This window comes from Lytechinus variegatus, chromosome 17 (assembly GCF_018143015.1).
Source record: "Lytechinus variegatus isolate NC3 chromosome 17, Lvar_3.0, whole genome shotgun sequence".
Taxonomy (NCBI): domain Eukaryota; kingdom Metazoa; phylum Echinodermata; class Echinoidea; order Temnopleuroida; family Toxopneustidae; genus Lytechinus; species Lytechinus variegatus.
The window spans coordinates 1,895,426-1,923,185 of record NC_054756.1 but is presented as its reverse complement, the minus strand read 5'-3'; the positions used below and the strand labels follow the sequence as shown (position 1 = coordinate 1,923,185).

Here is a 27,760-nt window from a genome sequence, read left to right as displayed (position 1 = left end):
AAATGGAGATTGTATTGGGAATAGTGCATCAAACCATTTTTCAAGTTTAGTACTCCTCCCTGCTCCCCCCCCCCCCCCCGCCCTGCGCGATCGAGCTTGAAGACCCTTGTTCTTGCTTGTTAAATTTTTCTCGGGTATGATTGAAGAACTTACTGTGGTAACACTGTGTTTGTTACCCAACTATGTGGGCAATTATGTGATTAACAATGTGATCTGAAGTCTAACACTGTGACCACATAGTTTACACATAGTCAACTATGTGAACACACTGTGGTAACACTGTGTTTGTTACCCAACTATGTGAGCAAAATTTGTGATTAACTATGTGATCTGAAGTCTAACACTGTGTCCACATAGTTTACACATAGTCAACTATGTGAACACACTGTGGTAACATTGTGTTTGTTACCCAACTATGTGGGCAATTATGTGATTAACTATGTGATCTGAGTCTCACACTGTGACCACATAGTTTACACATAGTCAACTATGTGAACACACTGTGGCAACACTGTGTTTGTTGCCCAACTATGTGGACAATTATGATTAACTATGTGATCTGAAGTCTAACACTGTGTCCACATAGTTTACACATAGTCAACTATGTGAACACACTGTGGTAACACTGTGTTTGTTACCCAACTATGTGGGCAATTATGTGATTAACTATGTGATCTGAAGTCTAACACTGTGTCCACATAGTTTACACATAGTCAACTATGTGAACACACTGTGGTAACACTATGTTTGTTACCCAACTATGTGGGCAATTATGTGATTGACTATGTGATCTGAAGTCTCACACTATGACCACATAGTTTACACATAGTCAACTATGTGAACACACTGTGGTAACACTGTGTTTGTTACCCAACTATGTGGGCAATTATGTGATTAACTATGTGATCTGAAGTCTCACACTGTGACAACACTGTGACCACATAGTTAACACATAGTTTACACATAGTCAACTATGTGAACACACTGTGGTAACACTGTGTTTGTTACCCAACTATGTGGGAAATTATGTGATTAACTATGTGATCTGAAGTCTCACACTGTGACAACACTGTGACCACATAGTTAACACATAGTTTACACATAGTCAACTATGTGAACACACTGTGGTAACACTGTGTTTGTTCCATAAGGGTAGTAGTAGTAGTAGTAGTAATAGTTGTCGTTGTCGTAGTATAGGTTTTCCAGGTCAAACATGTCAAGTGTCCGCAGATTGGAACCAACCGTCCATATAGGTATTTCAAATGTCCGTATACATGCATGAACAAATGTCCGCATAAGAATATGGATGTCTGATAAAGGATTTCAGATTTCCCTGTAGGTTCAAAGTGTCCATAAAGCTAAATCAAATGTCCGATTAGGGAAACCAAAAGTCACATAGGGAACTGTATGTCCAATTAGAGAGAGTAATATCCCACTTGGGAAAATAAATGTCGTATAGGAATTTCAATTGTCCATAATTTGAAATAATGGCTACTCAAACATTTCAACTCAATATTTTCATCTTTTTCCTTTTTCTAAAAAAAAATTTATAATCAAGAAAAAAAGAAAAGGAGGTTCAATATAAACGAAATGAAGGTCACTTTCAGGATACCTGTGGGTGCTCTCTATGGGGAATATACATGCAACACCCCAAGGATTTTTTTTTTGTGCTTCAGCACCCAAGTAACCCCGGGTTCATAAGGCAATACGTTTTGGGTTGGATGGGATTGAGCGCCTTTTCGTAACAGGCTTCTTTCTCTTCATTCCATTCATTCCACCTTTGCAAATAAGGGGGTACCTTCGACAGGCTATTGCGGCACTATGATTTAATGTTCTTGAACGTTATTGCATGCAGCATGCCGAGCAATGCTTCCTCTATTTTTTCCAAGAGATTTCATTAACATAAAAGTTGCTTTGTAGAAAACTACGGAGCCTTTAGAGTGGCATCGACTTGATGAGATATGTTATCTTGCCTAGTTGACTTATAATATGTTATATGTCAACATGGCGAGATATTTTATCTTGCCAAGTCGTCTTATAAAACATGGTATATCGACATGGCGATATATGAAGTGTCCGAGGCCTGTCGAGAGTTCAAATATCTCGCCAAGTTGACATATAACAATTTATAAATCAACTTAGCGAGATAACATGGAAAGTTTGGCATAAATTCTCACATTATTTGAAAACTATTAAGCGGGCCGTCCCGAAAACGAGTGCGATCGATTTCTAAAAACTAAAAAATCTAAAAATCACAGTGAATTGCGTATTCATTCAAGATTTTCCCATCGTCTGTACAAAAATTATCAAGAATAAGGCATAGTCAATTATTTTGGCAGCCAACTTGGATTTATGCAAATTACATGCCTTTCCCCTATTTGGATAGTTAGTATGTTGTACTAAGGACATCACAGAAATGCATTGTTGTGAAAAAAATATATTGAAATTTATTTCAAGTTTGGTCACATTTTGGGCTAAAATAACTGGACTACATAAGGTGAAAGAAAGATGCTCTATTCAACGAGGCGTTAGCCGAGTAAAATAAAGTGTCCCTTTCTTTTGCTTAATTCGAAATCTTGCACCATTGCACGAATAGGAATATTCGCTAATTATGTTGTACAACGCCTCGGAGTTTAGCTGAAATATTTAAAAAGTTTTTCCCTGCAGTATTCTACGAAAAGGGAGCAAAGATATTGAAAGCGTAAAGCAAAATCCCACAGCAGGCTAAACGCGTATTTCACCTGAACGACATTATTCTTAGTAGATTTAGATGTGGTTACCATAAACTACCTATTGTCTCCGGTCCGGTATTCGAATAATCCACGGAAGATGTCGAGTATGTAATTTTTGTAATATTGAAGTTATGGGAGACTAACTTCATTAATTATATCAATGCCCTTTTTAAAAAAAGAAAGGAAAATACTTCTCAAGAAATATTCTATCAAGATACCTAGCTCATTCAAAATGAATTAACTCCTTAATACCACCAGCCGCAAAAGTCGTTTTAACCTAGTCAAATTTTAGTAACTGAAGAGACTTTAATAGAAGGAAATAATAACTTGTTTACAAATTTTCGGCATTACTCCTATTTGTTTAAGAACGGTTTTTTCTGACTTATGATGTTCATTACAGATCGAGCATACCGATCTTAAACAAATAGGAGTAATGCCGAAAACTTGTAAACAAATTAATAAAATGTTGTCATTTGATAATGAAATGTTCTCGCTAGCTATACAGCATAGTTTCCTTGTTTTGCTTATAAGTATATCCTTTCTCTATAAATCACCCCCCCCCCCCTCTCTCTCTCTCTCTCTTGTGTATGTACCCCGGGTATATACAAATGATAAAATGACTGAAATGAATATTTGATCTCCTGGAATTAACTTTCTTTGAGTTTCTTTTCTTTCTCTTATCGTCTATTTTTATCTTTATGTTTAGTATCCGATTTATCGGTGCATTTCTTGCCTTTTCTTCCCTTTTCTACTGCTTCTTCTTCACTACCACATCTTCTACTTTCTTTTTACCTCCTCCCTCCTCTTCTGCGTCTTCTTTTCCTTCTATCTATTATGTAAATATTTAAAATGCAAAAGAAGAATACATTGTAAAATTTGCATGAAACGGCTCCAATACCCTAATAAGTGTGGCATGGGTCTAACAAATCCATTGCAATGGTCATTCATTGTCATTGTCACCATCATTTTTTACTGAGCGCAATGAATTGAATCGTATTGTGACGTCACCTCCTAATGCCATGCAACGGTGTATTTGGGCGTTACTACAAGCTAAGTGAGCGTTGTACATGACAATATGTTACATATGCACAAAATTTGATTATAGCTCCTCTTATTGTTCAAAATCAAGCTAGTAATATAACATTGCCATTGATACCTGTTTATTATTGTATATACAACCTATATTTCAAACACGCCTACCACAGTGGTACCATCAACTACTTCAGATACACCAACCACACATCCTCCGACAACAAGCAATGCTGCAACCCCAAGCCAAGGCACAGCTACTACTGACTTAACCACTCCAATACCCGATACTACGTCACAACCTCCACCATCAACACCAATGACAACAATGCAAGAGCCCACCACTGCGGATGAAACGGTAGCCCCAGGTAAATTCATGTCCTAAATGCATCAAAAATTTATTATGATTATGAAATTTCTATTGAACTAATGTTTAATTTTGTCATTAATGGAAATCTTGATTTGGATTGGCTGTTGAACATAGAATTGTGATGTTCAGGGTGGGGAGGCGGTGACTATGTGCTAATATCGTGTGTACTTTGGATGAATTATGCTAACCTTATTCATCAGGATTACTGACGGTTGTTCCAATATCACTTAGTTTAATCATCATCACTGGGCTAAACCCACTTAGTCCAATTCATATTTCGTCTATTTACCACTTGGTCTAATAGTCAATTTGTCTAATGACCACTTGGTCTAATAGCCAACTGGGGCCAGTTGCATAAAACTTTTTACCCGAGAAAACTCAGGTTGATTTTACCGGAGTTTTTGCCCTGTGTTAAGGTCAATGGCAGATATCAGACTAACCTAAGTTTTCAGTTTTTACCAGAGTTTTCTCAGGTAAAAAGTTTTATGCAACAGGCCCCTGGTCTAACGACCACTTGGTCTAACAGCCGATTGGTCTAATACCCTATTGGGCTGATTGTCATTGGTCTAATTTTCATTTGGTCTAACTGTCATTTGGTCTATTTTGATAGCCACTTGGTCTAAATGCATTCGGTCTAATACCAGTTCGTCTAATAATCAGTTAATTCGTAAACTATTTGTTAACTCGTAGTGAACTATGCGTGAACTAGTCGTGAACAGTGCCGGAGCCTGTAAAAGTTATAAAAAGTTGAGAGCGAAGCGAGTGAACAAAATTTCGATACTTTTATCAAAATATCAAATTTAGTTCTAGATTTTGGGACAATATTCAGAAAATAATATATAGTATTTCACCCTTCTCTCTTTCCCTTTTCCATTCATTTTTTATTTCTTATTCATGATTTTTTGAGGGGGAAAGAGCCCCCCCCCATCTGTAGGCCATTTATTTTAACAAAAAACGACCGCCACAAGCAATTAGCCAAGCTTCCTATCCTATGCGCACATTGGATGAGCTTTTGTCAGCATGGTGGAATGCGACCTGGACCTTTCGTTTTATTATTTTTTTTTACATTTTTACGTATCCATAGCAAATCGTTCGTGTGGCCTATGAAACCAAAATTCCTTTAAAACCGCTTTGACTTATTTCACGATATCTTTTGCTAAGTCACTAAGAGCGTAACAGGGTCGGTGGCCAGAGAGGGCAAGAGCCAACAATATTTTGCGGTCGTATCACGGTATGAACAGGCAGTGGTATGAGGCAACATTTTTTAGGAGACAGATATTTCGTATCGGGCAGAAATGATCTCTCTTTAAAAAAAAACGAGAAAACAAAGCGAGAGAGCAAAGCTTCTGACATTTTTATTACAATTTTTTTTCACGATATCTTTGCTAAGTCACTATGGGCGTAACAGGGGTCGGTGGCCAGAGAGGGCAAGAGCCAACAATTTTCCGGTCGTATCATGGTATGAACAGGCAGTGATATAATGAGGCAACATTTTTGAGGGGGCAGATATGGCGTATCGGGCAAAATTTATCTCATTAAAAAAAGCTGCGAGAAAGCAAAGCGAGAGAGCAAAAATTTTGGCATTTTTATTATAATTTTTTTTACATTGTATTCAGGAAATTATATTATATTTCACCATTCTCTCTTTCCTTTGTCCTTTGTTCAGTAATAGTAGAAGTAGTAGAAGTAGAAGTAGTAGTAGTAGTAGTGGTAGTGGTAATAGTATTAGTAGTAGTATAGTAGTAGAAGTAGTAGTAGGACTGTAGTGGAAGTAGTAGTAGCAGTAGTAGTAGTAGTAGTAGTAGCAGTAGATTTAAATTAAATCTTATATATATATATGTATATATATATATATATATGTATATATATATATATATATATATATATATATATATACATATACATATATATATATTTATATATACATATATATATATATATATATATATATATATGTATATATATATATATATATATATATGTGTATATATATATATATATATATATATATGTATATATATATATATATACACAATATGTTCCATATGCACAACATTTCATTATCATAGCTTCTCTTATTGTTCAAAATCAAGCTAATAATAAAACATTGTCATTGATACTTGTTTATTGTTGTATATGATCTATACAATGTATATTTCAAACACACCTACCACAGTGGTACCATCAACTACTTCAGATACACCAACCACACATCCTCCGACAACAAGCGATGCTGCAACCCCAAGCCAAGACACAGCTAGTACTGACTTAACCACTCCAATACCCGATACTACGTCACAACCTCCACCATCAACACCAATGACAACAATGCAAGAGCCCACCACTGCGGATGAAACGGTAGCCCCAGGTAAATTCATGTCCTAAATGCATCAAAAATTTATTATGATTATTTAATTGCTATTGAACTAATGTTTAATCTTGTCATTAATGGAAATATTGATTTGGATTGGCTGTTGAACATAAAATTGTGGTGTTCAGGGTGGGGAGGCGGTGACAATGTGGTAATATCGTGTGTACTTTGAATGAACTATGCTAACCTTATTCATCAGGATTACTGACGGTTGTTTCAATATCACTTGCAAAATATCACGAGCAAAAATTTGGCATTTTATTACAAAAAAATTGTTACATTATATCCAGGAATGGTATATTTCATCCTTCTCTCTTTCCTTTTTCCTTTTTTTTAGTAATAGTTGAAGTATCAGTAGCAGCAGTAGTAGTAGCAGTACACACCAAAAACTCTGGTGCTGATTTAACACCAGCCCTGAATCTATATATGTCCACACCAGAGAAGTGTTAAACAACACCAGTTTCGTTTTGGTCTAACACCAGATAGGTGTTTACACAACACCAATTAGTATTAAAACAGCATTGGTTTGAGTCCAAACTGGTGTTGTTTCAATAATTTTCTGGTGTGGACATATATGGATTCCGGGCTGGTGTTAAATCAACACCGGAGTTTTTGCAGTGTAGTAGAATTAGTAGTAGTGGCAGAAGTGGTGGTAGTAGTAGTAGTAGTAGTAGTAGTAGTAGTAGTAGTAGTAGTAGTAGTAGTAGGTCGCATGTCATAAGGTGGTCCAATTTCGCGAACAGGGTAAAAATGGTCAAAAATTTTATTTTTTGATGTTATAGCTAGTACCATTCTCTAAATAATGGAAAAAAATTGAAGTCTCTAATACCTTTATTTCTCCTTGAAATGACTAATTAACAGCTAATTATTACATAGACGTCAAGGTAAATGTGAATTTTGAAATGTGTTTTTCTCAAATTGGACCTGCTGCACTTAAAATGGTGTCCAAAGTTAATGCAACATTGGATCACCCTAGTATTTTGCAGTTATAATCTTGAAACATTAATGATTAAACCTGTACCAAAAATTGAATAATTATCTACTATTTTATGCATTTAATTATACTAATTAATTAACAGTATTTAATTACGCATTTTTGCCCCCAAAAATACCTGTCACTCTATTTGTATGTTTGGCAAAATGACACATGGGTAGAAATGTTTGTTGCAAGATACACAACATTTGTACTAAAAATTAAGATTACAAATTAGATAATTAACCAAATTTCTCAGTTTACTAATTGATAAGGTTACAGATCAGAGCTGACATACACATGTATTTCATTGCTGCATATTTTCAAAATTGCCAAATTTTTATGACATTTAGTTGTTCCCTGCTTTAAAACACCCAGAAATATGAGGATAACAGTCATATTACATATTGTAGTTAGTTGTTAATTAAGTTTAATTAATATTTTATCATTCACCGCATCCATTGGCTCCGCCACCCCTATTACTTCAAACTTAATGTGTTATAGTTTTAGTTCCTGATATTGTATTGATCTAATTCATAGTAATATATTTAGCCTATAGTTCTAGACTCAAAATGAGATCTTACTCAATAAATGTGGTCAAGATGCTGTGATGTAGCAACAATTTATCCATGGCACCGTGTGGAAAATTGTTCATACGCCACCCTTTTTGCATACCCAACTTATGAAATGCGACCAGTAGTAATCGTAGTAGTAGTAGTAGTAGTGGTAGTAGAAGTAGAAGTAGAAGTAGTAGTAGTAGTAGAAGTAGTAGTAGTAGTAGAAGTAGTAGTAGTAGTAGTAGTAGTAGTAGTAGTAGTAGTAGATTTAAATGTACATGTATCTAATTCATGTACACAATATGTTCCATATAAATTTCGTTATCATAGCTTCTCTTTAATCAAGCTAGTAATATAATACTTGTTATTGTACAACCTATATTTCAAACACACCTACCACAGTGGTACCATCAACTACTTCAGATACACCAACCACACATCCTCCGACAACAAGCGATGCTGCAACCCCAAGCCAAGACACAGCTACCACTGGCTTAACCACTCCAATACCCGATACTACGTCACAACCTCCACCATCAACACCAATGACAACAATGCAAGAGCCCACCACTGCGGATGAAACGGTAGCCCCAGGTAAATTCATGTCCTAAATGCATTAAAAATTTCTTATGATTATGAAATTACTATTGGCCTAATGTTTAATTTTGTCATTAATGGAAATCTTAATTTGGATTGGCTGTTGAACATAGAATTGCGTTCAAGAGGGGGGGGGGCTATGTATGCGCTATTATGCCAACCTTATTCATCAGGTTTACTGCCCGTTGGTCCATTTTCACTTGGTCTAATCATCAGATGGTCGAACATTTGGGCTAAACCCACTTAGTCCATTGCCCACTTCGTCTAGTAGCCAATTAGTCTAATGCCTTCTTGGTCTAATAGCCAACTGGTCTAATGACCACTTGGTCTAACAGCAAATTGGTCTGATGCCCTATTGGGCTAATCGTCACTTGATCTAATTCTCATTTGGTCTAATTACGCCCGGATGTAGATGGCCTCTTTCACACCTCTCGAAGTACCGCGGCTCCCTGTCCAGCTCTTGTACCTTGTTGAAGTCAACACGATGGCCTGGGGATTCGATGTGGATGTGCTGAGATACATCAGAGGAAGTGGAGCTAGTGCGTCGATGTTCAAGGAATCTTGTCCTTAGGGAACGTTCTGATTCTCCTAGATATGATTCGTGACGACAACCCTTCGTCGTCCTTCCTTGACAAGAAATAAAATAACCAAGTACTGTCTAAGGGTCCTTGTTGGTTTGTAGCACACCCTTAAACCAAATTGACTGAAATTCCTACAAAAGGGCTTCCGATAATCCTTTAACGTACGGAAGTACAATCTGTCCTTTCGGTCGATGGCTTGGGGTTGTCCTTTTTAGGCGGAGACTTTCAGATGATCAGTAAATTCCTGCGAGAATTCTTTCTTGAGTTTAGTGTGTGTATCATCAACATATCGAAATCACCATATTGGAGGATGAGGTGTTGACTCAAGAGATAATTGTTCAAAACGTTCCATGTACAGATTACAAACAATGGGGGAAATTGGCGATCCCATCGCTGCTCCATGGATCTGCTGATAAGATACGCCATTGTGAACAAAATAAGTACAACGCAGGCAAACATCCAACAGTTTCACAATGTGGTCCACTTATAGGCGAGTCCTATCTTTCCAACTGTGCACGCTCTGAAGTTTAGGTTGGAATAATTTTCAGAGCCTTGTCGATAGGAACTGAAGTGAAAAGAGCTGTCACGTCATATGATCTCAGTTCCTCGTCTTCCTCAACACGCGCATTTTTAATACATTCAGCAAAAGATTGAGAATCAGTTACATGATGACAAGTCTGACCAACTAATTAAGGTGACAGAATGTAGCCAAGATGCTTGGCACAGGGTAATTGATCCAATACTACTGACAATCGGTCGAAGTGGAATGTTCGGTTTATGGATTTTAGGGAGACCATAAAACTTAAGAGGAGTATCTGTAGTTGGGTATAACCTGCGATATTCGTCTCTGTTGATACCACCGGCTCTCTCTATTTCTTGTAGAGCACTAACAAGTTCCTTCTTATACTTGCTTGTAGGATCCTTTGAACCAAGTTTCTTGTGTTGGTATCATTCAAAAGAGATTCACATCTGCTGTTATAATCACAAGTGTTCAGAATAACCACAGTCCTACCTTTGTCTGCTGGTAAAACTATGATGTTCATGTCTTTCTTCGAATCGAATCGAATCCAATGACCGGGGTAATAATATGCTGTAACGCGATTTGGGCCATTCTGGGAAAAGCGCTTTATAAAAATTGGCTATTATTATTATTATAGTATTATCGTTCAAAGCCTCAGTTTCTTCTTTGTTGAGATTATGATCGAGTTTTCTCGGTCGGCTCAGTAATCCAACGACTTTAGATATTCGTAAACTTGTCGTGAACTATGCGTGAACAGTGCCGTAGCCTCCCAGTTTGTGCCCCAAAATGGCAAGTTGTAGCCTTGCATATCTTACTCATTACACGAGGACGAACGCATATTGCAAAGGACTTTTTATGTTACACGTTTCGGCAAACTTCGCGGCTTGTGTGAGAGGTTGGGCAAACTTTTGCAATCTTGCTGGGGACGAAGATTTTGCGAACATCCCGTATGACGAATTTGTAAGGCACGATTGGACACTAATTACTCAGGACTAGACCTGGCTTGCGAGCACCTTCCTTTATTAATCTAAAACCAGTGGCGTACATGGGATTTTCCACGGGGGGGGGCTTTCGTCCGCCCAAAAATTGACAAGCAAAAAAAAGTCTTCAAATCTCAACCAATAGAGGATTTAGTAAAAGAAAAAATGACAAGCAAAAAAAAGATAAATAAAAATAATCTTCAAGCTCGTCAAGGGAAGGGGAAAGGATACGTTCTTTGCATGGGTTGTGACTCGTCAGGGGGCAGCTTGCCCCCCCCCCCTCGTAGGTACGCTAGTGACCAGTGGTGTGATAACCTATACATTTTGAGGGGGCTAGATATGGCGTATCGCGTAAGATTTATAAAAGTTTAGAGCAAATGAGCGAGCAAAATGTTGATATATTTATTGAAATACTAAATTTAGTGATAAATTTTGACATAATATTAGGAAAATAATATATTTCACCTTCCCCTCTTCCCTTCTCCTTTTTTAGTCGAATGTCCAGTTACTCGTTTTGGTTCTGATTACGTAAACCTGTGTGTCGATTTAATCAAAGATGTGGAATCTGCACGTTGGACTGGCGTCTGTCGGGAAAATGAATGTTGGGTCACGCAGGGCTGCTCCATGTATCTTGTTTCTGTTAGGTCTTTGACTTCAAATATCCTTGTCGATAAAATAATGTTGAATTGCATACTGTGCTTGTTATTTTCTCGCTATACAAACGTGATGAGAAAGTTAGTCCCGATTTAAGTTCTAAATCTAAAAAAAAATCAGTATGGCATCGCGCTCGCATCATATCTTATAAGATCCATATCCTCTCGTCAAATTTCTTTCATGTTGGACAGTGCTTAAAATTTCCATCGGAATAAGGTACACAGATAATTCAGTTACGTATGCGGAATCTGAGTTTGTTCTTTATAGGGCACATACGTGCGAAAATGTTAAGTTTTCAGGTCAAAATATGAAAATTTGTCATCTTACGATTTTGTACTGACAGTGATTAGCATGTCCCAGTTTAAACTAAGGCTAAATCTAAAAATTGTTAAGATCGCGCTCTCATCACTTGTTTAGTGAGCTCCACAGACTCTTCACAATTTTCCTTCATGTTTCCTTTCAAGGCAGTAAAACAAAAACTTCAGCTCGCGCTTCGTACTCGCGTTATGTTTATTGAGATACACAGCTTTCGATGCAAAAACTGATTTTTTTTTTATGTAAACGTATCAAATTTTTAGTTTTTATGCCAAAATATAAAAAAAAAATAGCTCGCTCTTCGCGCTCGTATTACTTGTTTGATCCTCTCGTGTTCATGATCGCAAAAAAGCTGGAACTGCTCGTGAGTATGACGGGAAAATGTGACTAAGAAGAATTTGGAACATAATGTTGAACACATCCAAGACTCATGGTCGACGGACGTCGGTAATCGGTAATCCAAGCATCCACACTACAGCCCCGCTAGAAAAGCCCTAGCGCCAACCCACCTGGTAAAAAATACTAAATACTAAAGGCAGTTACTAAAAATAAAACTCTTCCATGATTGGAGTACACTTTATTAGAGGTGGGGAATGGGGAATATCACTACCTTCTTAAAAATCTATGAAGGTACTATCTTTCCATCCAAGTCCTGAAGAGATATTAGGGACTTCTCGCTTCAATGACGGATTCAAGAAAATAGAAAATGTATGCTCTTCATGACACTTAACAACAATTGGTGAATTAAAGAGTCAGCAAGTTCGTCTTACATTCGGGACAAACGACATGTTGGTATTTTTTTTCATAGGATGAAACTGCTGTCCGGTTCACCGATATTTTTCAACAAACACCTCTCGGCTGTTCTTTGTCATGAAGGGTATTTAACGAAATATTTTCTCTGTTATTGATTCCTTCCAACGTCGCGAGGTGAAAGCTTTCTTTGCGAGTATACGAAAGACCCCCCCCCAAAAAAAAAAAAAAACTCATGAAAGCAAAGGTAGAATAGTAAAATAGTAAGCATTACCTCTTATCATGTCTCCTTTTACTCCTCAAGGGTGTTGAGCCATCCAGAATCACTGCTGTTATTTATCAAGTTTTTGAATGTCATTCTATCTTCCAGAACCGATTCGTGTTGTATCTTCACCTACCAGTCTTACAATAAGCGCACTTGAACGCGTTGAGATGACGTGTGGTTTCGAGAACGCTGTTCGCTTCGAATGGCAAAAGGATAATATCACGATCGCTGGAACTCAAAACCAGCCAGTTTACACCATTCTATCCATGACTCCATCAGATATTGGATACTACCGCTGTAGAGGAGAAGGAGTAAACCATAATGGGGTTACTGAGATCTTCACGGATCAAGCCTCCATTTATATCACAGGTAAATTTAGTTCAATCAAACATGCTCTGTTTTCAAGTTGTTTAAATTGACTATAGAATCAGGGAGTTCTGTCTCAACTCAAGTAAAATTAGAATTAATGGATAATTAGCCAATATACTCTAAAAGAATGAGATAACAAACCCACAAATATTGAGTTAAATTGAAAGTGTATGTTTGTTCGTTAACAAAAAATATTATTTCCCTGGTAGATTTTACACAAAAATTTGTACATTTACAGATTAGGCCTTATTACACACACACACCCTTATATATAGGTCCTCCTTTATACTGTATATGGGAGGGTGTGTTTGTGTATTTAAATATATATATATATACACACACACACGTAAATGCATGGAACAGTCATTAATTCAGGATAATCGATTACAGTACAGTTCAAATTATTTTTATTGTTTAAATCTACAGAGTTATCAAACGTGTTGATCCAGAACGCCAGGTTTAATATCAACGTCACTTCATCCGGGGATTTATCAGACATTACGTCACAGTATCACAGTGATGCATCGGAAATGATCGAAAATTATGTAAGAACTATAAAAATTTCAACGAATGCGAAATTTCTTTAAGCATCAGTAGTCATGGTATTGATGGTATTAAAAAGGAATTGATAATGTTAATGATGTTGATGTTGCATTTTACACTTAAATTCTTAACGCTCTTAAGGTTCGATAATATAGAAGGTAGATATTAAGGAAAGGGGACGTTCGTTTCCAATAATCGTGATATTTGCAGAAAACGCATTGTCCTGTACAGTGCGTGTCAAAAAAAAGTTTACACTTTGAAAAAACCCTGGGAATTAAAAAATATGCAGCATGTGGGTAATTTTTTCACATATGATCTTGGGTTTGGGTCTCATCTATCCAATGAAATTAAAAGTTTTTGTAAAGCTCGCAGAAATCTGCGCAGAAATGCTTGTTTTCAGGCTGTGTCAAGGGGAAAGGGCGAAATCAAACTTGTCCTGCACAACATTTCTCATACTATTCCTTTGCTCTTTTAGTCAATTGAAATAAAACGGATACAATCAAGCATTTAGTAATAATTTTGCCAACCAAATTGAAATTTCAACACTTAGTAAGCACAAACTTTACCCTTTTTGTCCCAGCTGGATCTGAGGACACAACTGAATCTGAACAAAAATTTATATCAGACATCTCCAGCATTTTTCACTAAAATTTTATCATTTAAAGTAGGTAAACATTTCATTTTTCATTTGATAGATGTATCTCTACACTTTTCCGAAGCTTGACAATGATTATGAAACTGGAAATCAAGCCTAAGCCATTTCATGTAAATCACAGCTTAGTGTAAACAAATATCGTCACGATGGCCTCAGTGTGTGGGGGAAGTGGGGTGGGGCGCAATCCACTCTTCGAAGTGTTTTGGGCAAGGAAACAAGTTAAAAAAGGTAAAAATATATCTTCAAATCAATGTTACGAGCTAAATTTCACTTTTTCTTCATGACTAAGGTCTACCTTTATTCGTATAACTATTTCAAAGTTCTGCGAAAATCATTTTTCACTAACTTTTCAAAAGTGAGTGGTGCTCACCCAAGCGGAAATATTTTTCGACAGTTATATCGTCATTTACTTAAATGGATCTGTACCAATGTTAAAATGTGGAAAAATCTTCAGAATATTACAAATATATAATTTTACAGGATTTTTTTCTAAATGTAAACTATTTTTTTAAACGCACTGTAGAAATATTAGTTATCCGAGAGAACTGTCGCATTTTCCTGTTTTAGCAGATTTATAATCCTTCCAATATATACGCTGCTCCTGTTTATTTCCAGGTCCAAACTGGTCTGATGGAGTCTGGTAACTTTGAAGAGAATTCTTTGTCTGTGGTATCATCCAATCTTCGAGAGGGAAGCATCATAGCTAACCTGAATATGTACGTCGTAGAAAACGGATCCTCGTCTTTCGAGATTCATCAAACTGTGCAAGACTCTTTCCAAGCCTTGTCCGCCCAGTCTGATGGAATACTTGATGTATCAACAGTCACGATTACAAGCACCTGTGAGTATCAAATTATTTTGGTTATTTATTCATCTGGTTAATCAGACTGGTGATTAAGGTTAATTGACTTCATATTCCCTTAACCAATCAGCGCTCCTTTGACTGCACATACCGAATTGTACCTTTCCTGTTTGGTATTTTTAAGGATGATAATTTAAGTTAAATACAAATAAAAAAAATAATAACCGAGGTTCTCTGTTGATTGAACAGGCAATGTCCCCTGGTGTTCCCCAAGGCGCACCCTTGTCCCCATTACCCTTCATTCCCCCTCCCTACACGAAACTCAAATCATCTTGCCTCTACACCATTTAGAACTTACGCATGTTTTGGCATAATCAATACTAATTCAAGATTAAACTAAATAAATTACCCACATAATTATGGTCTGAATACAATATTACAATTTTCCTTTATTTAGTTTCCTCCCCCCCCCCCCCCCCCCTCCTTCACCTGCGCACATAGAGCATCTCTAACGAGTTGCATACGGCGCCTTATATATTGTAATTTTCATTAATATTTATGAATAATTCCTTCCCTGTTTGATATTTCAACGCCAGCAATCTGTCCTACCTTCACGTGGATGTCAAGGTTCGGTGAGGCCGTTTTCGTGGCAGGAGAAGTGAATTCCAGATATAATTCAACAGGACCAAAGTGTCCCTTTAATACGACAAATGGTGAGCATCCTAATGATATGTATAGTATTATAAATGAGTTTATAGTGTTTTAACTCATCTCTCAATGAGGTTATGATAATAAAAAAACTCGTTGTTATTCACAAAAACAGCATCAACAATGTAAAAATGAAAATTCCGGGAACTTTAATGATCTATAATGGTATAATCAAGATGATTATAATTATAAAGAAATTAAACTTGAAATCCATTTCTAAATGTACTTATTGGTTCATGTATCATTTTTATTTATTTAAAAAAAAAACACAAAGTCATATAAAACAAATATGTCGTTAACATATGAAGAGTTTAGCTGCGAAAGGGGTTAGGTCCACTTTGGACCATTCCGAGAAAAAACATTTTTTTTTTCACTTATGCAATATTCTTATGAAAAACTAAATTTTCATGATGTACTACCCTGTCATGTGAACTTAAAATTGGGTATAAAAGAAATCTACCTGTCTTCAATTTTTCGATATATTTAAAAAGAATATATCAATATGGACCTCACCCATTTTGCAAGTAAACTGAAATGGATCCAATCTCTTTTGATTAAAAACAAGCTCTTTTTCTTTGCCACTTTCATTCACGTTTTTATTTGAATTTGAAATTGTCTTTGGTATCATCAGAGCGACTAAAAATTAGAGGTTGAGAGACAGAAAACAATAAAATTTATGAAAAATGAACCTAACCCCTTTTGACAAATGAGTACTTCAAAAGAGTTTAGTTGCAAAAGGGTAAGGTCTACTCCAAGAAAATAATTTTTTTAATTTTCCCATAATGCAATATTCTTATGCGAAACTGAATTTTCATGATACCCTACCATGAAAACATAAAATTGGATATAAGAGATATCTACCTGTCTTCATATTTCTTAAGATATTCTTTTTCCCAAAAAAAATTAGTGCATAATTTAGGTGTTTCCTATGAAATTTGCACAAGACGAAAAAACAAAATTACCAAATGTAAACACATAGCCAACTAATTTTCTAATCAGTATACCACTTTACAAGTAGGGCGGTGTACGATTCACTTTTGGTTACGAAACCTTTATATTTTAGCAAACCAAGAATATAGTGTTCAATTATGTTGTACAGTGTTTGTGACAAAAATATATGAGAAATGAATAGGCCACACTATAATTTTCATAATTTGTGAATTAATACCTTTATAAATTCTCTCCTCTGGTTGGTGTAGCTCATCAACCCGTTGGCACGGCATTGTGTTTGGGAGACAAGATCAGTAAACCAAAATGGATTCCAGATGATAATTGCGGTGTATTCAAGAATGTATCTGAATTGTTGAAGGAAATTAGCAGTGTAAGTCACGATTAAATTTACTGTTAAACGAAACAGAGGTTTCCGTTATAATCAATCGCTAGTCGACTAATCGTGTAACTTAAGACATCGGAATTTGAGGATGTGATAGGCTTTTAAACATTGTCATACAGTTAAATTTCGAAGGAAATTACTTAAAAACGTTGGTAGCATGGACAATAAAAAGAATCATATTTTCCAACTTTGAGTGAATCTTTGGTTGAATCACAGATAATTTACATAATTCGAACCTTGAAATAAAACTTTATCTGTAAATTCCAGAACAATGTCTTTGAATTCAATCCTTTTTAAGAACCAAAACAATACATGTAAAATAAAAACTTTACAAAACCATGAAGACGAAAGGCAAACTAGGGGATCATTTTCGTATGGAGATTTGATTTGATTTTTAACTCTGATGTCTACCCGTTGGAGTGACGTCATCATGGTCATGAAAGGGTTTCCACAGACTAAATCGATGTGAAGAAATAAAATGCAAAAATGTCCCCATCTATTGCCTCATTCAAACGAAAGTATAAAATGCATCTCATGAAGGAATCTTAAGTAATATATAATTTACCCATCACAATTCAGACATAAATGTACCCCCCTTTCTCTCTATATATTATGTATATTTCAATATGGCTTTGGAGCCCAGCCTTTGAAAGGCCAATGGCCTCTGCTGGCTCCCCCATATTCTTGTTATTGATATTCATATGTTTTCTTTTTGTAAATATTTGATTGTATTTGAATGTTTTTTTTTACCAGAAATGGAAATAAATAAATGAAAATGCAATGGTTTCAGTAGTAACATTTATGTTGTTCTTAAAAATGCTATTTGTTTTAGGAAAATATTCCGCTGGCCTAATTCATCTACTATATAATCTATATACTCTTTTTTCAACTTAAATTCTGAGGGGCATTTTTAGGGGAGGGATTTTGTTTGTTCCTAATTGAATGATTATATCATTACATTATTAACTGGGGTTCTTGCTGGTTGTTTTCCTCAATACATGAAAATGAATCGCAAAAGCATATATGGCATAATGGCAAATAACCCGAAATCTAGGTATAGTTCTTGAAATAAGCAAACGAATATTTTTAAAACTTTTTCAGGTGGAGGTAACGGAGGAAAATGCCGAGGAAATTGTTGAACAAGTGGCGATTGTTACAGAAAGCACAGAAGAATTAACATCCTCAGACATCAGTGATATCTCAGGTCTTGTCTTAGATACAGTGAATCAGAACAATAGTGGACGGGAGGTAAGAAACCCGGAAAGGCCCTGGAAACAATTTTTTTTAATCTGGGGGTGCTGATGAAAATTTTAGAAAAAAAACGAGGGTTCACTACAAAATGAGATCATGTTGGTTACATTTCTCAAATCTTTTGACACGTGCCAGAATTCTAGGGGGTGCTGCCTTATGGAAAATAATACACGCAGCACCCCCGCTTCCCAGGGCCATGTGGGGGAGGGCACTGTTGGTACAAGGGGGCACGTTGCGCGAGCACAAAAACATGCAAGTGTCCAAGCATGAATTTTTTGTTTAGTTATCATAGTACCCCCCCCCCCCCCCGTCTGAACACTGTACTTTGGGTGATAATTTAGCATTTCTGCCATGCCCATGCCCAAATTATTCGACAAGATTTGAAATTCTAAGTTGATGATTTCGAGGAAAATGGCTTGTTTTGCCAGGATTTCGAGCTAAGAGTGGACACTGTTGGCAATTTCAAAGATGATTATATTGATTGGGATTGGACATATTATCTTTTGCTATAAATATTATCCTACTTCTCTTTAGTGTTGAATACAAACCTTGTGGGTTATGGTGTACCCAATAAAAGGAATAAACATGATAAATGCTGTACATTTAACCTCGTTCTGATTTGTTTCAAATAGAATTGTCGAGTTTTGCAATGTTGATAGAAAATATTGTTCATTATATCTTGAATTCTGAACGTTTGTTTACGATGTTTTGGTCTATTTCTTTTATGACAAGTGATGTTTATATCAACATCGCTTTGAATAAGCATGTTCAATTGATTTTGAAAAAGTATAACTTTTTCTATATAGATGACAATGGAATGAAAATGTTTATTTGAACTTACGTTTCCTTCTTTACAAAGTTTACTGCTTTTGTGGTGAGCATTGTGAACAACGTTGGTTCGGCTGACACCACCGATCTCCAAGAAGCTCAAGATTCCAGTAATGCCGTCTCGAACATGTTTGAGGCATACGAGACTCAACTCAACAAAGTCGACGTTGAAGAAGATCCATTTGATGTCTCGGAGGAAAATCTCGCAGTTCAGGTAACCTAGCCCGGTAACCTAAACATTGAATAAAGACAGAACCGTTTTGTATATTATTGGCACTGAATACAGAAGCTTTACAGCTCCATCCACTAAATTAGCCTCACACACACACACTCTCCCTTGCACACAAAGGGCCTGCATATACAATATGTTATTTTTTTAATGATATATTTTCCTCCATCTTTGTTGTCGTACGCAATCATACGATTTTACCTTTAACTGTTATCTCTTTAGCCTCACCAGAGTCTCTGATTAAACTAGATAGGGTTGTCAATGGTTGTTTGTGCTTCACCAGTTCTTCAATTGTATTGGAATGAAAGTCACACATGACCTGATTTCAGATGAAAATGAACCACAGTCTCTAAATTATTAATTTGTTTTTCCTCCCTTTGATATAAGGTTCGGAATGTACTCCTTGAAGAACTGGATCAAGGGTTCGGACTTTCCCTCACTGGGGAAAGTGCAACAGATCTTTCAAATGCTAACATCACTGCCACGATGGGAGAAGATTCAGAGGAACAACGCGTCGGTCTTATAGCTGAGGTAAAAAAAAATTCTGATAGAATTTCCACTCAGAAACTTCGAATGGTTTAGATGTGAATTGATATCACAAGCAATTACCTATATACCTTCTTAAACAAATCTATCGATTGAAATTGACATTATCATGATGAGATAATGGAAAATACTGAGAAAAACTGTCAAAGCTCACGTCACACTCATAAAGTTGACAGTATAGAGATTCCTCGCTCATTTAATCAACCTTTACACAATACAAATTCTTCTCGTCATTTTAACAGGTACGGTTTCCTCCTGAGATTGCTTCCCTAGTGGACACCAATGTCAAGGTCATCTTCAATGTCTTCGCTAACCCAGCGCTTTTTTCCTCACCATCGCTTCTGAACTCTAGCAGACAGAACCCGGATGTAAATACCACCGTCAACACCCCTGTTGTTCTACTCAGCATTGGTGATGTGGAAGTAGAAGGACTGGGTCAATCAATCAACTTGACCTTTACAGCTTTGGAGGTGAGGGCTTGATCATCCATAGCATTCATTTCCATCTTTAGCCAATGAAGAGTTTTGTCAAATTTCCAATTACGCTTTGGTCAAACACCATTGAGAATTACGTGCAGATAATAGACGAAGTGTCAATTATTATAATGTTTGAAATAACGCGGCTCTTGTACAGCGCATATCATATAACGATTCGAAATTACTTGGATATTAACCTGGCTTTAGCCCCGCAACATTTAGAAGATCTGGGCAATAGACTAAGTAGAATACTTAAGTGGGTATTACACCAGTGATGGTTGGACCAAATGACAATGACACCAGATTTACCGTAAAGAATAAGACGATACAATCCTCGTCAATCTTGGAATCGGCACTTTATACATTAACTGCGCAGCTCGACTGATTTTTTACAAATTATTTTGGCGCCCTTTATCTCTTCAATGTAATCTAAAATCCATTTCATATTTATACATTGGCATCCTCTTGAAAATCATCTTCTTTTTTTACTATTTCCATAGCCTGATTATGTGAACCAACAGTGTGTTTTCTGGGACCAAGAGAATTCATTGTGGTCTCCCGACGGTTGTAAGGTTGTCCATTCCAAGAGTGGCACTTCGATGCTGCCTGGTTCATCGAGCCTTCCAGGTGCCAACGGTTCTAACACTGATCTTGAAAGCTCGATCTTGGAGACATACACCTGTGCATGCGACCACCTTACAAACTTTGCGATCTTAATGGTAATGAAGATCTCATGCAGGGTAGGTAGAGGGCGTCTTCACTCAGCTATGTACAACTCTGATTGGTCGACGCCCTCTACGTTACTGATCCAAATGTTTTGCTGGACTTGATCGTGCATTTACTCCCTGATATTCTCCCCTCATCTCAATGTGAGTTTAGAATGAAACATAATGAGAGCTTCCTTTGTTTCTGTAAAGAGCATACAGCCCGAGAGATTAATCAGAGCTGTGTAAAAAAAAAAAACATAACCGCTATCACCACAGAGTTTTCAAAACCATCTCTAAACTGTCAATCCTGGGCTGTCGGATCTTTTTAGTTTACCTCGTTTATAAAGCATGCTCCTTTAAAATTAACAAGTGTTTTTGTTACAAAGTCAATGCCAATTATGTTGGGGGTGACCTCAATCCTCGATTGATTGATTTCCAAAACCCATCCCGCCTCTGCTATAGGATCTCCCTAACCCTAAACCAAATCTATCGCGCGTACAGCCGTTCTAGGCTTGCCTACCTCGACTATTACATATAAAAGTTACAAAGAATGCCAATATTTCGGATCCGACCGACACAAAGTTTGAATAGAGAACATTCATTAGAGATTTAGGAAAGATCAATATCTACGGATGTCTGTTGTGGCACCTCGGCAAACAGGACCAACAAATCCGTAAAGGAAAATCCCCTTATTCCAGCACTGATGTGGGAATTTTTCATTTCATTTGTGTTGGGTCCTCTCTAATTTCCACACACAGCGCTAAGCCAATGATGCCTAGGAATGGTATTAGTTGGCTAGCTATCAAGTCATTTCCAAAGGTGCCAAAGGTGAAATAGTCGATTCGCTTTAGACCAAAAGGAATTTTACGAATTTCCGATCACCGAGAATCCGTTCGAAAGACAAAAAACTTAATGAGGAACCTATTCATTTTCATGTTTACTTTGCTTGTTCATTACCTGAGATATTTCCTTTCATAAAGTATACTTTCTATCTATTTTTCATGAAGGATATCCAAGGTGCGACCGGGGGTAAGACTGCGTATACCTACCTTAGTTTCATTGGATGTGCTATCTCAACGGTCTGCCTTGTCATCTCCCTAGGGACATATCTATGGAATAAGTAAGCATCTCTTGCATTTTTATGTGACGAATCATTTTTTTTTCTTGACTTGTTTTCCGGGAACGAGCAGCATAAACACGGTGTGTGAGGGATGGGAAGTGGTGTTTGTGTGCGGTTGTTTTGTAAACATTTTTGAAAAATGGAAAAAGGGCATTTTATTACTTTAAAAATTAAAGCCGGATGAGTAGCGTCGGCTCGATTGTAAAGCGTAGTGGTTTTGTGTGGATGGAAGTTTTCTATACTAATTTGTTCAAAAGAAAAAGGCAGTTGTGTCCTTGCCTTAAGTAAGTGCGAATTTGTTGGAGTATTAAGAATTTGTTCTAGACCTTTGTGCTTGTCGATTAGAAAAACAGGTTACCTTTCTTTGAAGATGCTTATCATGTGTGTCTATCTTGTTCTCAATCGTGTCGACAGAAAGCTGCGGAGTCGCCAGACGCACCAGATCTTCATCTGCTTGTGCGCCACCTTGCTCGGTCTCTACATCACATTCCTCACCATGCTCGCCCTGGACACAGCACGGGACACTGTGGAAGTGAATCCTGGAGCGTGTGGGTTCCTAGCCGGTCTCATCCACTTCTTTGTGCTATCATCTATCGCCTGGATGGGAGTGGAAGGTTTCAATACATACCTGGTTATCGTCAAGATCTTCAATACGTACATACCAAACTTCATGGTCAAAGCCGGCCTTGCAGCCTGGGGTAAGCTCACATTCCTGCTAGAAAGTGTACAGTGCTCCACAGTGTGTCACACAATATTTTCCAGTGTCCCGCTGTGTGTTCACAGTAAATCACATTGCGTTCACAGTGCATTATATTCATTGGCCCTTATTCTGAAGTCGGGTTTAACTTAAGACCATGGTCTAACTCTGTGCTAAAATTATGGGAAGCCAAAAGTGTAAAGAAAAAATCATTAAATTGTGTGTTTACTGTGCTCCTTCCTGATTCACCCATGGTAAAGCCAATCATCTTTTCATACTTCTTAGACAATTATGAATGATTTGAGAGCCAAACGAGCTGAAATACGATCTTTCTACTGTTAGGGATTTATGTAACAATTGGCTCTCCATACTTTACCCACAACTTAAACCTGAGTTTAAGTTAAACCGACTTCAGAATATGTGCCATAGAGTCCTTCAGTATGTCCCAAAGTATGTTCACAGTGTGTTCCACATTGTATCCCACACTGTATTCTACACAGTGTCTTCCTAGGACCTGTGCTTCCCATGGTGCGTTTTATAATGTGTTCCACAGTATAATCCACAGTGTGTTTACATTGTATCCCACACTGTATTCTACACAGTGTCTTCCTAGGACCTGTGCTTCCCATGGTGCGTTTTATAATGTGTTCCACAGTATAATCCACAGTGTGTTTACATTGTATCCCACACTGTATTCTACACAGTGTCTTCCTAGGACCTGTGCTTCCCACGGTGCGTTTTATAATGTGTTCCACAGTATAATCCACAGTGCGTTTTATAATGTGTTCCACAGTATAATCCACAGTGTGTTTACATTGTATCCCACACTGTATTCTACACAGTGTCTTCCTAGGACCTGTGCTTCCCACGGTGCGTTTTATAATGTGTTCCACAGTATAATCCACAGTGTGTTTACATTGTATCCCACACTGTATTCTACACAGTGTCTTCCTAGGACCTGTGCTTCCTGAACATGGTGCGTTTTATAATGTGTTCCACAGTATAATCCACAGTGTGTTTACATTGTATCCCACACTGTATTCTACACAGTGTCTTCCTAGGACCTGTGCTTCCCACGGTGCGTTTTATAATGTGTTCCACAGTATAATCCACAGTGTGTTTACATTGTAACCCACACTGTATTCTACACAGTGTCTTCCTAGGTGTTTCCCACGGTGCGTTTCATAATGTGTTCCACTATGTGTTCCACAATACAATCCACAGTTTACAGTGTCATCGAGTGTGTTCAGAGTGTGATCTGTGTCCACAGTTTCACATGGTCTTTTCACAGCGTACGAAGAGACGTGAATAAGCAGGCATGTAGAAAGCGGAATGATGAGATATCTTCACATATTGCTAACATGTTCCTATTTTACATTGTGAATCTGATATTGACATATTCCACTGTATGTGAACAGATTATGGGCACTAACGCTGGGAGGTGTATACAATGTATGTATTTTACCATGTAGCATCATACTATTTTTCAGTGTGAAAATACCGAGAAAAAATGCGACACTAATTTTTCAAGCATGGATAATTGCAGCATTAACAAAAAACAATTACTTTCATGTTTGTAAATAACTTCGTAAGCATTAAATACTGTAATGTATATTGCATCCTCCATCACTCCTAAAAAGAATGAAACATTATTTTCCAAAATAATAAAGACTAAACAAAACATCACTAACATCAACTAGCTGAAATCAACCTTATTTTCAATACAAAATAATCCTCATGAAATAATAGTATTTTTGCAAATTTTGAGAAGATAAGTAGTATGTAGTATCAATCATGAATATTATGGTATGATGATGATGACAATGATTATAATAGATTGATAACAGTCTTGCTAAGAGTAATAATGATGCTAATGATAGTGATAAAGTGCGCAACGATTAAATAAAATTGATACTTCACCTTTTCCATTATTGTAAATTGTAATGCAGGGTATTTCGTAAAATAAACATGATAAAGGGGTTAAATGTCTACTGCGCTTTTAAGTCAGAAAATATCGATAAATTCTACCTTTTCTGTTAATATTTTCACAATTGATATTATTTTACAGGTGTTCCTGCAATCATCGTAATCCTGACGGGTGGTATAGCGAATACGAAGTATGCACGACAGGAAGTGTGAGTATATTCATGTAATACTATAATGGACATAAATGTTTGGCTATGACAATACTTGTGTAGGCCTATACTACTACTAATAATAATAATAACGGCTTATTTACCCACTATATTTCCGAAAGCTGTTCTCCCTCCGGGCACTGCTTTTTATGATTACCCCGGCTTTAGCACTAATATTTATCTTCCAGGAGCAAATCTTTTTTCAAATTCTTGTTTTCAATTTATCTAGGTAGAAAGACCTTCAGAGTAGGAAAAAATAGTTGTTAACCAAGACCATACGCCTATGAAATGTAAAAAGTAAAAATACTCAAGCGTCCATCTTCGGGGGCAACTTGACATGACTGAAAACAGACCTGTTTAACAGTACTCTTTACAGACAACCATTTTTATATCTAATCATCGTTAATGTTCGGATCCTATAATGTATTTTATCTTGTCATCCTCTCATTTGCTCTGAAGCGCCTTGAGCATCTAATTAAGCTCGGAAGTGGGCTATACACATTGTTATTTACTATCATTATGATGAGTAACTGTACTACGTTTCTCCGATGATTAATAAAGTATAATTCCTCACCTCCCAACACAACACAGATGCTTCATTCGTCTGTGGTCTCAAGTCGGTGGTCTTCTGATACCCGTCGCCGTTGTCCTCGTCGCCAATGTGGTCATCTTCATCCTGGTCATTCGCCAGCTATCGAAATCATCTCAGATGGCTGGGAAAATAAAAAAGGACAGCGATGCGACTCGTGAGGAGACTATTGAACGCATCAAGAACGCAATCGCCATCTTGGTTTTGCTAGGGTTAACATGGATCACCGGTTATCTTTTGCTGATCGAAACGTTCACTCTGGTAAACCTTATCATCATTGTTTCTTCTTATCAAATAAATATCTGTACACTTTGAATCGAGTGTTTTAAACATGTGCATAGCATTACTATACAAATAACAATATTAAATGAGAGAATAACATGCACAGGTAGGCCTACTTTTGAAAAATCAAACGCACCCGACGCGTAGCCGAGATGATTATGGACTATTTGAGAAGTAATTTGTCTAATACCCGGGAAAAAAAGAGCCACCACATCCACCGATCCCCATTAATCTGTATATCCTAGACATATTGAATGAAGGTATAGATTATGTTGGCCTATCTAACAAAACCTTTTGGTGTGTTTTTTTGCAGGTTGTGCAGGCTTTATTCATCTTGTTCAACTCTTTCCAAGGCCTCTTCATCTTCATCCTCTACTGCTTGCGGAAGCCCATGGTTCGTCAGCAATGGGGTTTGACCTGTTCTTGTTTCGAGGGAGACGTCAGCTATGGACGGCGGGTGTCCTCTGCATCGGCTTCGGACAGTCTCACGGCCATTTCGAAGTTCTTGACGAGTAGGAGGAAGAGAAAGTACAGCACCGGGGACGAGGTACTGACGGGAGTATCCAGCGGGACTGATCCTATGCCATCACCGTCGATCTCCAATCCTACTTACAGTGAAGGCGATGTTGCATTCGATGGATATAGCGGCATGGACTATGGCAGTTACAAGGAACGTGCTGATGAAAGTAATATTTGATATTGCGGATTGAAATAATGATAGAAAATCAACAAAATCAAGAAATGTTTGAAAATCAACCCCAAAATAGTATACTTCAAATCAAATTTCTGTCGATCCCACTTCTGTATCGAAAATCTAATAATTATTTTTTGTGTTAATATACTCATCTCAAATAATAGCGGAAGGACTGGCTGACAGATTGCCCCTATCAAAGCCCCCCCCCCCCCCAAAAAAAAAAAAGCGCGGACCAAGGGAAGAGGGAACATGAGTAAGAAAAAGAAAGATAAGCGAAATAGGTAAAACGTGATTTATTTTCTGAATGGTAGGTTAAAATCTTACACAATATTAGATATTTGTTATTAAAAAAGGTCGAATTTTGCTTGATCGCTTCTCTCGCTTACAAAGTTTTAGTATTTTCCTCACTACGCCAAGTCTAGCCCTCTTAAATCTATTGGATCATCACGCTACTACCTTGAAGCTGTATCTCCAATAGAACTAAAAATATATATTTAAAAAATCAGAGTAGGTTCTTGTGGAAAGGAAATAAAGTGTTTCTTAATTATTTTTAGCATAATTGTATTCAGTTTATGGAAGTCGATGTATTCATATTCCATGTGGTTGATATTCTAAGAATGTTGTATCATATTATTTTTCTTCAATTCAGTGTTATATTACACAGTAACGCTGTTTAAAATTTAATAAGATGTTTACTACGTGAACCTTACAGTTGTTTTACAGTTTAACCAACTATCTTGATTTATTGAGAATCAAATGTTAAAAAATAGATTTTGTTGTTTAAGATCTTAAACACATGATTAAACCGTTAAGAATAGCTGTTTGGTTCATAAAGCAAACACCATTTTACTGCATAAAGAAATCGAAATATATCTCTTTATTTTTGTATACACAGCTTGGATGCTGGTCATTCAAACAATTATCTTAAGTTTTATTTTAACTATTTGTGCATTAACTGTGCAAATTGCATATTTTGTAGAAACCTTCTAAATAATCGTAATAGTTATATCTAATTTTTTACTCTAGAACCCAAGGATGAAATGGGGTATATACAGAATGAATGAAAAGACACCTATCAATAAATGCAATTATCAAACCTGCA

The 27,760-nt window shown here is 36.9% G+C and overlaps 1 protein-coding gene across 1 annotated transcript; it reads left to right on the top strand.

Moving 5' to 3' along the window:
- The first annotated feature begins 3,911 nt into the window (after positions 1-3,911).
- LOC121431119 (adhesion G-protein coupled receptor G7-like) lies at positions 3,912-26,663 on the top strand. The gene is made up of 18 exons (XM_041628620.1): positions 3,912-4,129; positions 6,308-6,499; positions 8,435-8,626; positions 12,800-13,063; positions 13,490-13,608; positions 14,877-15,102; positions 15,660-15,776; positions 16,971-17,092; positions 18,206-18,352; positions 19,215-19,397; positions 19,800-19,943; positions 20,201-20,428; positions 20,935-21,153; positions 22,149-22,261; positions 22,676-22,959; positions 25,027-25,093; positions 25,685-25,943; positions 26,278-26,663. Exons 1-18 carry the CDS (start codon positions 4,081-4,083, stop codon positions 26,659-26,661), a joined length of 3,309 nt encoding a protein of 1,102 aa, XP_041484554.1. The 5' UTR covers positions 3,912-4,080; the 3' UTR covers positions 26,662-26,663.
- The last annotated feature ends 1,097 nt before the right edge of the window (positions 26,664-27,760 follow it).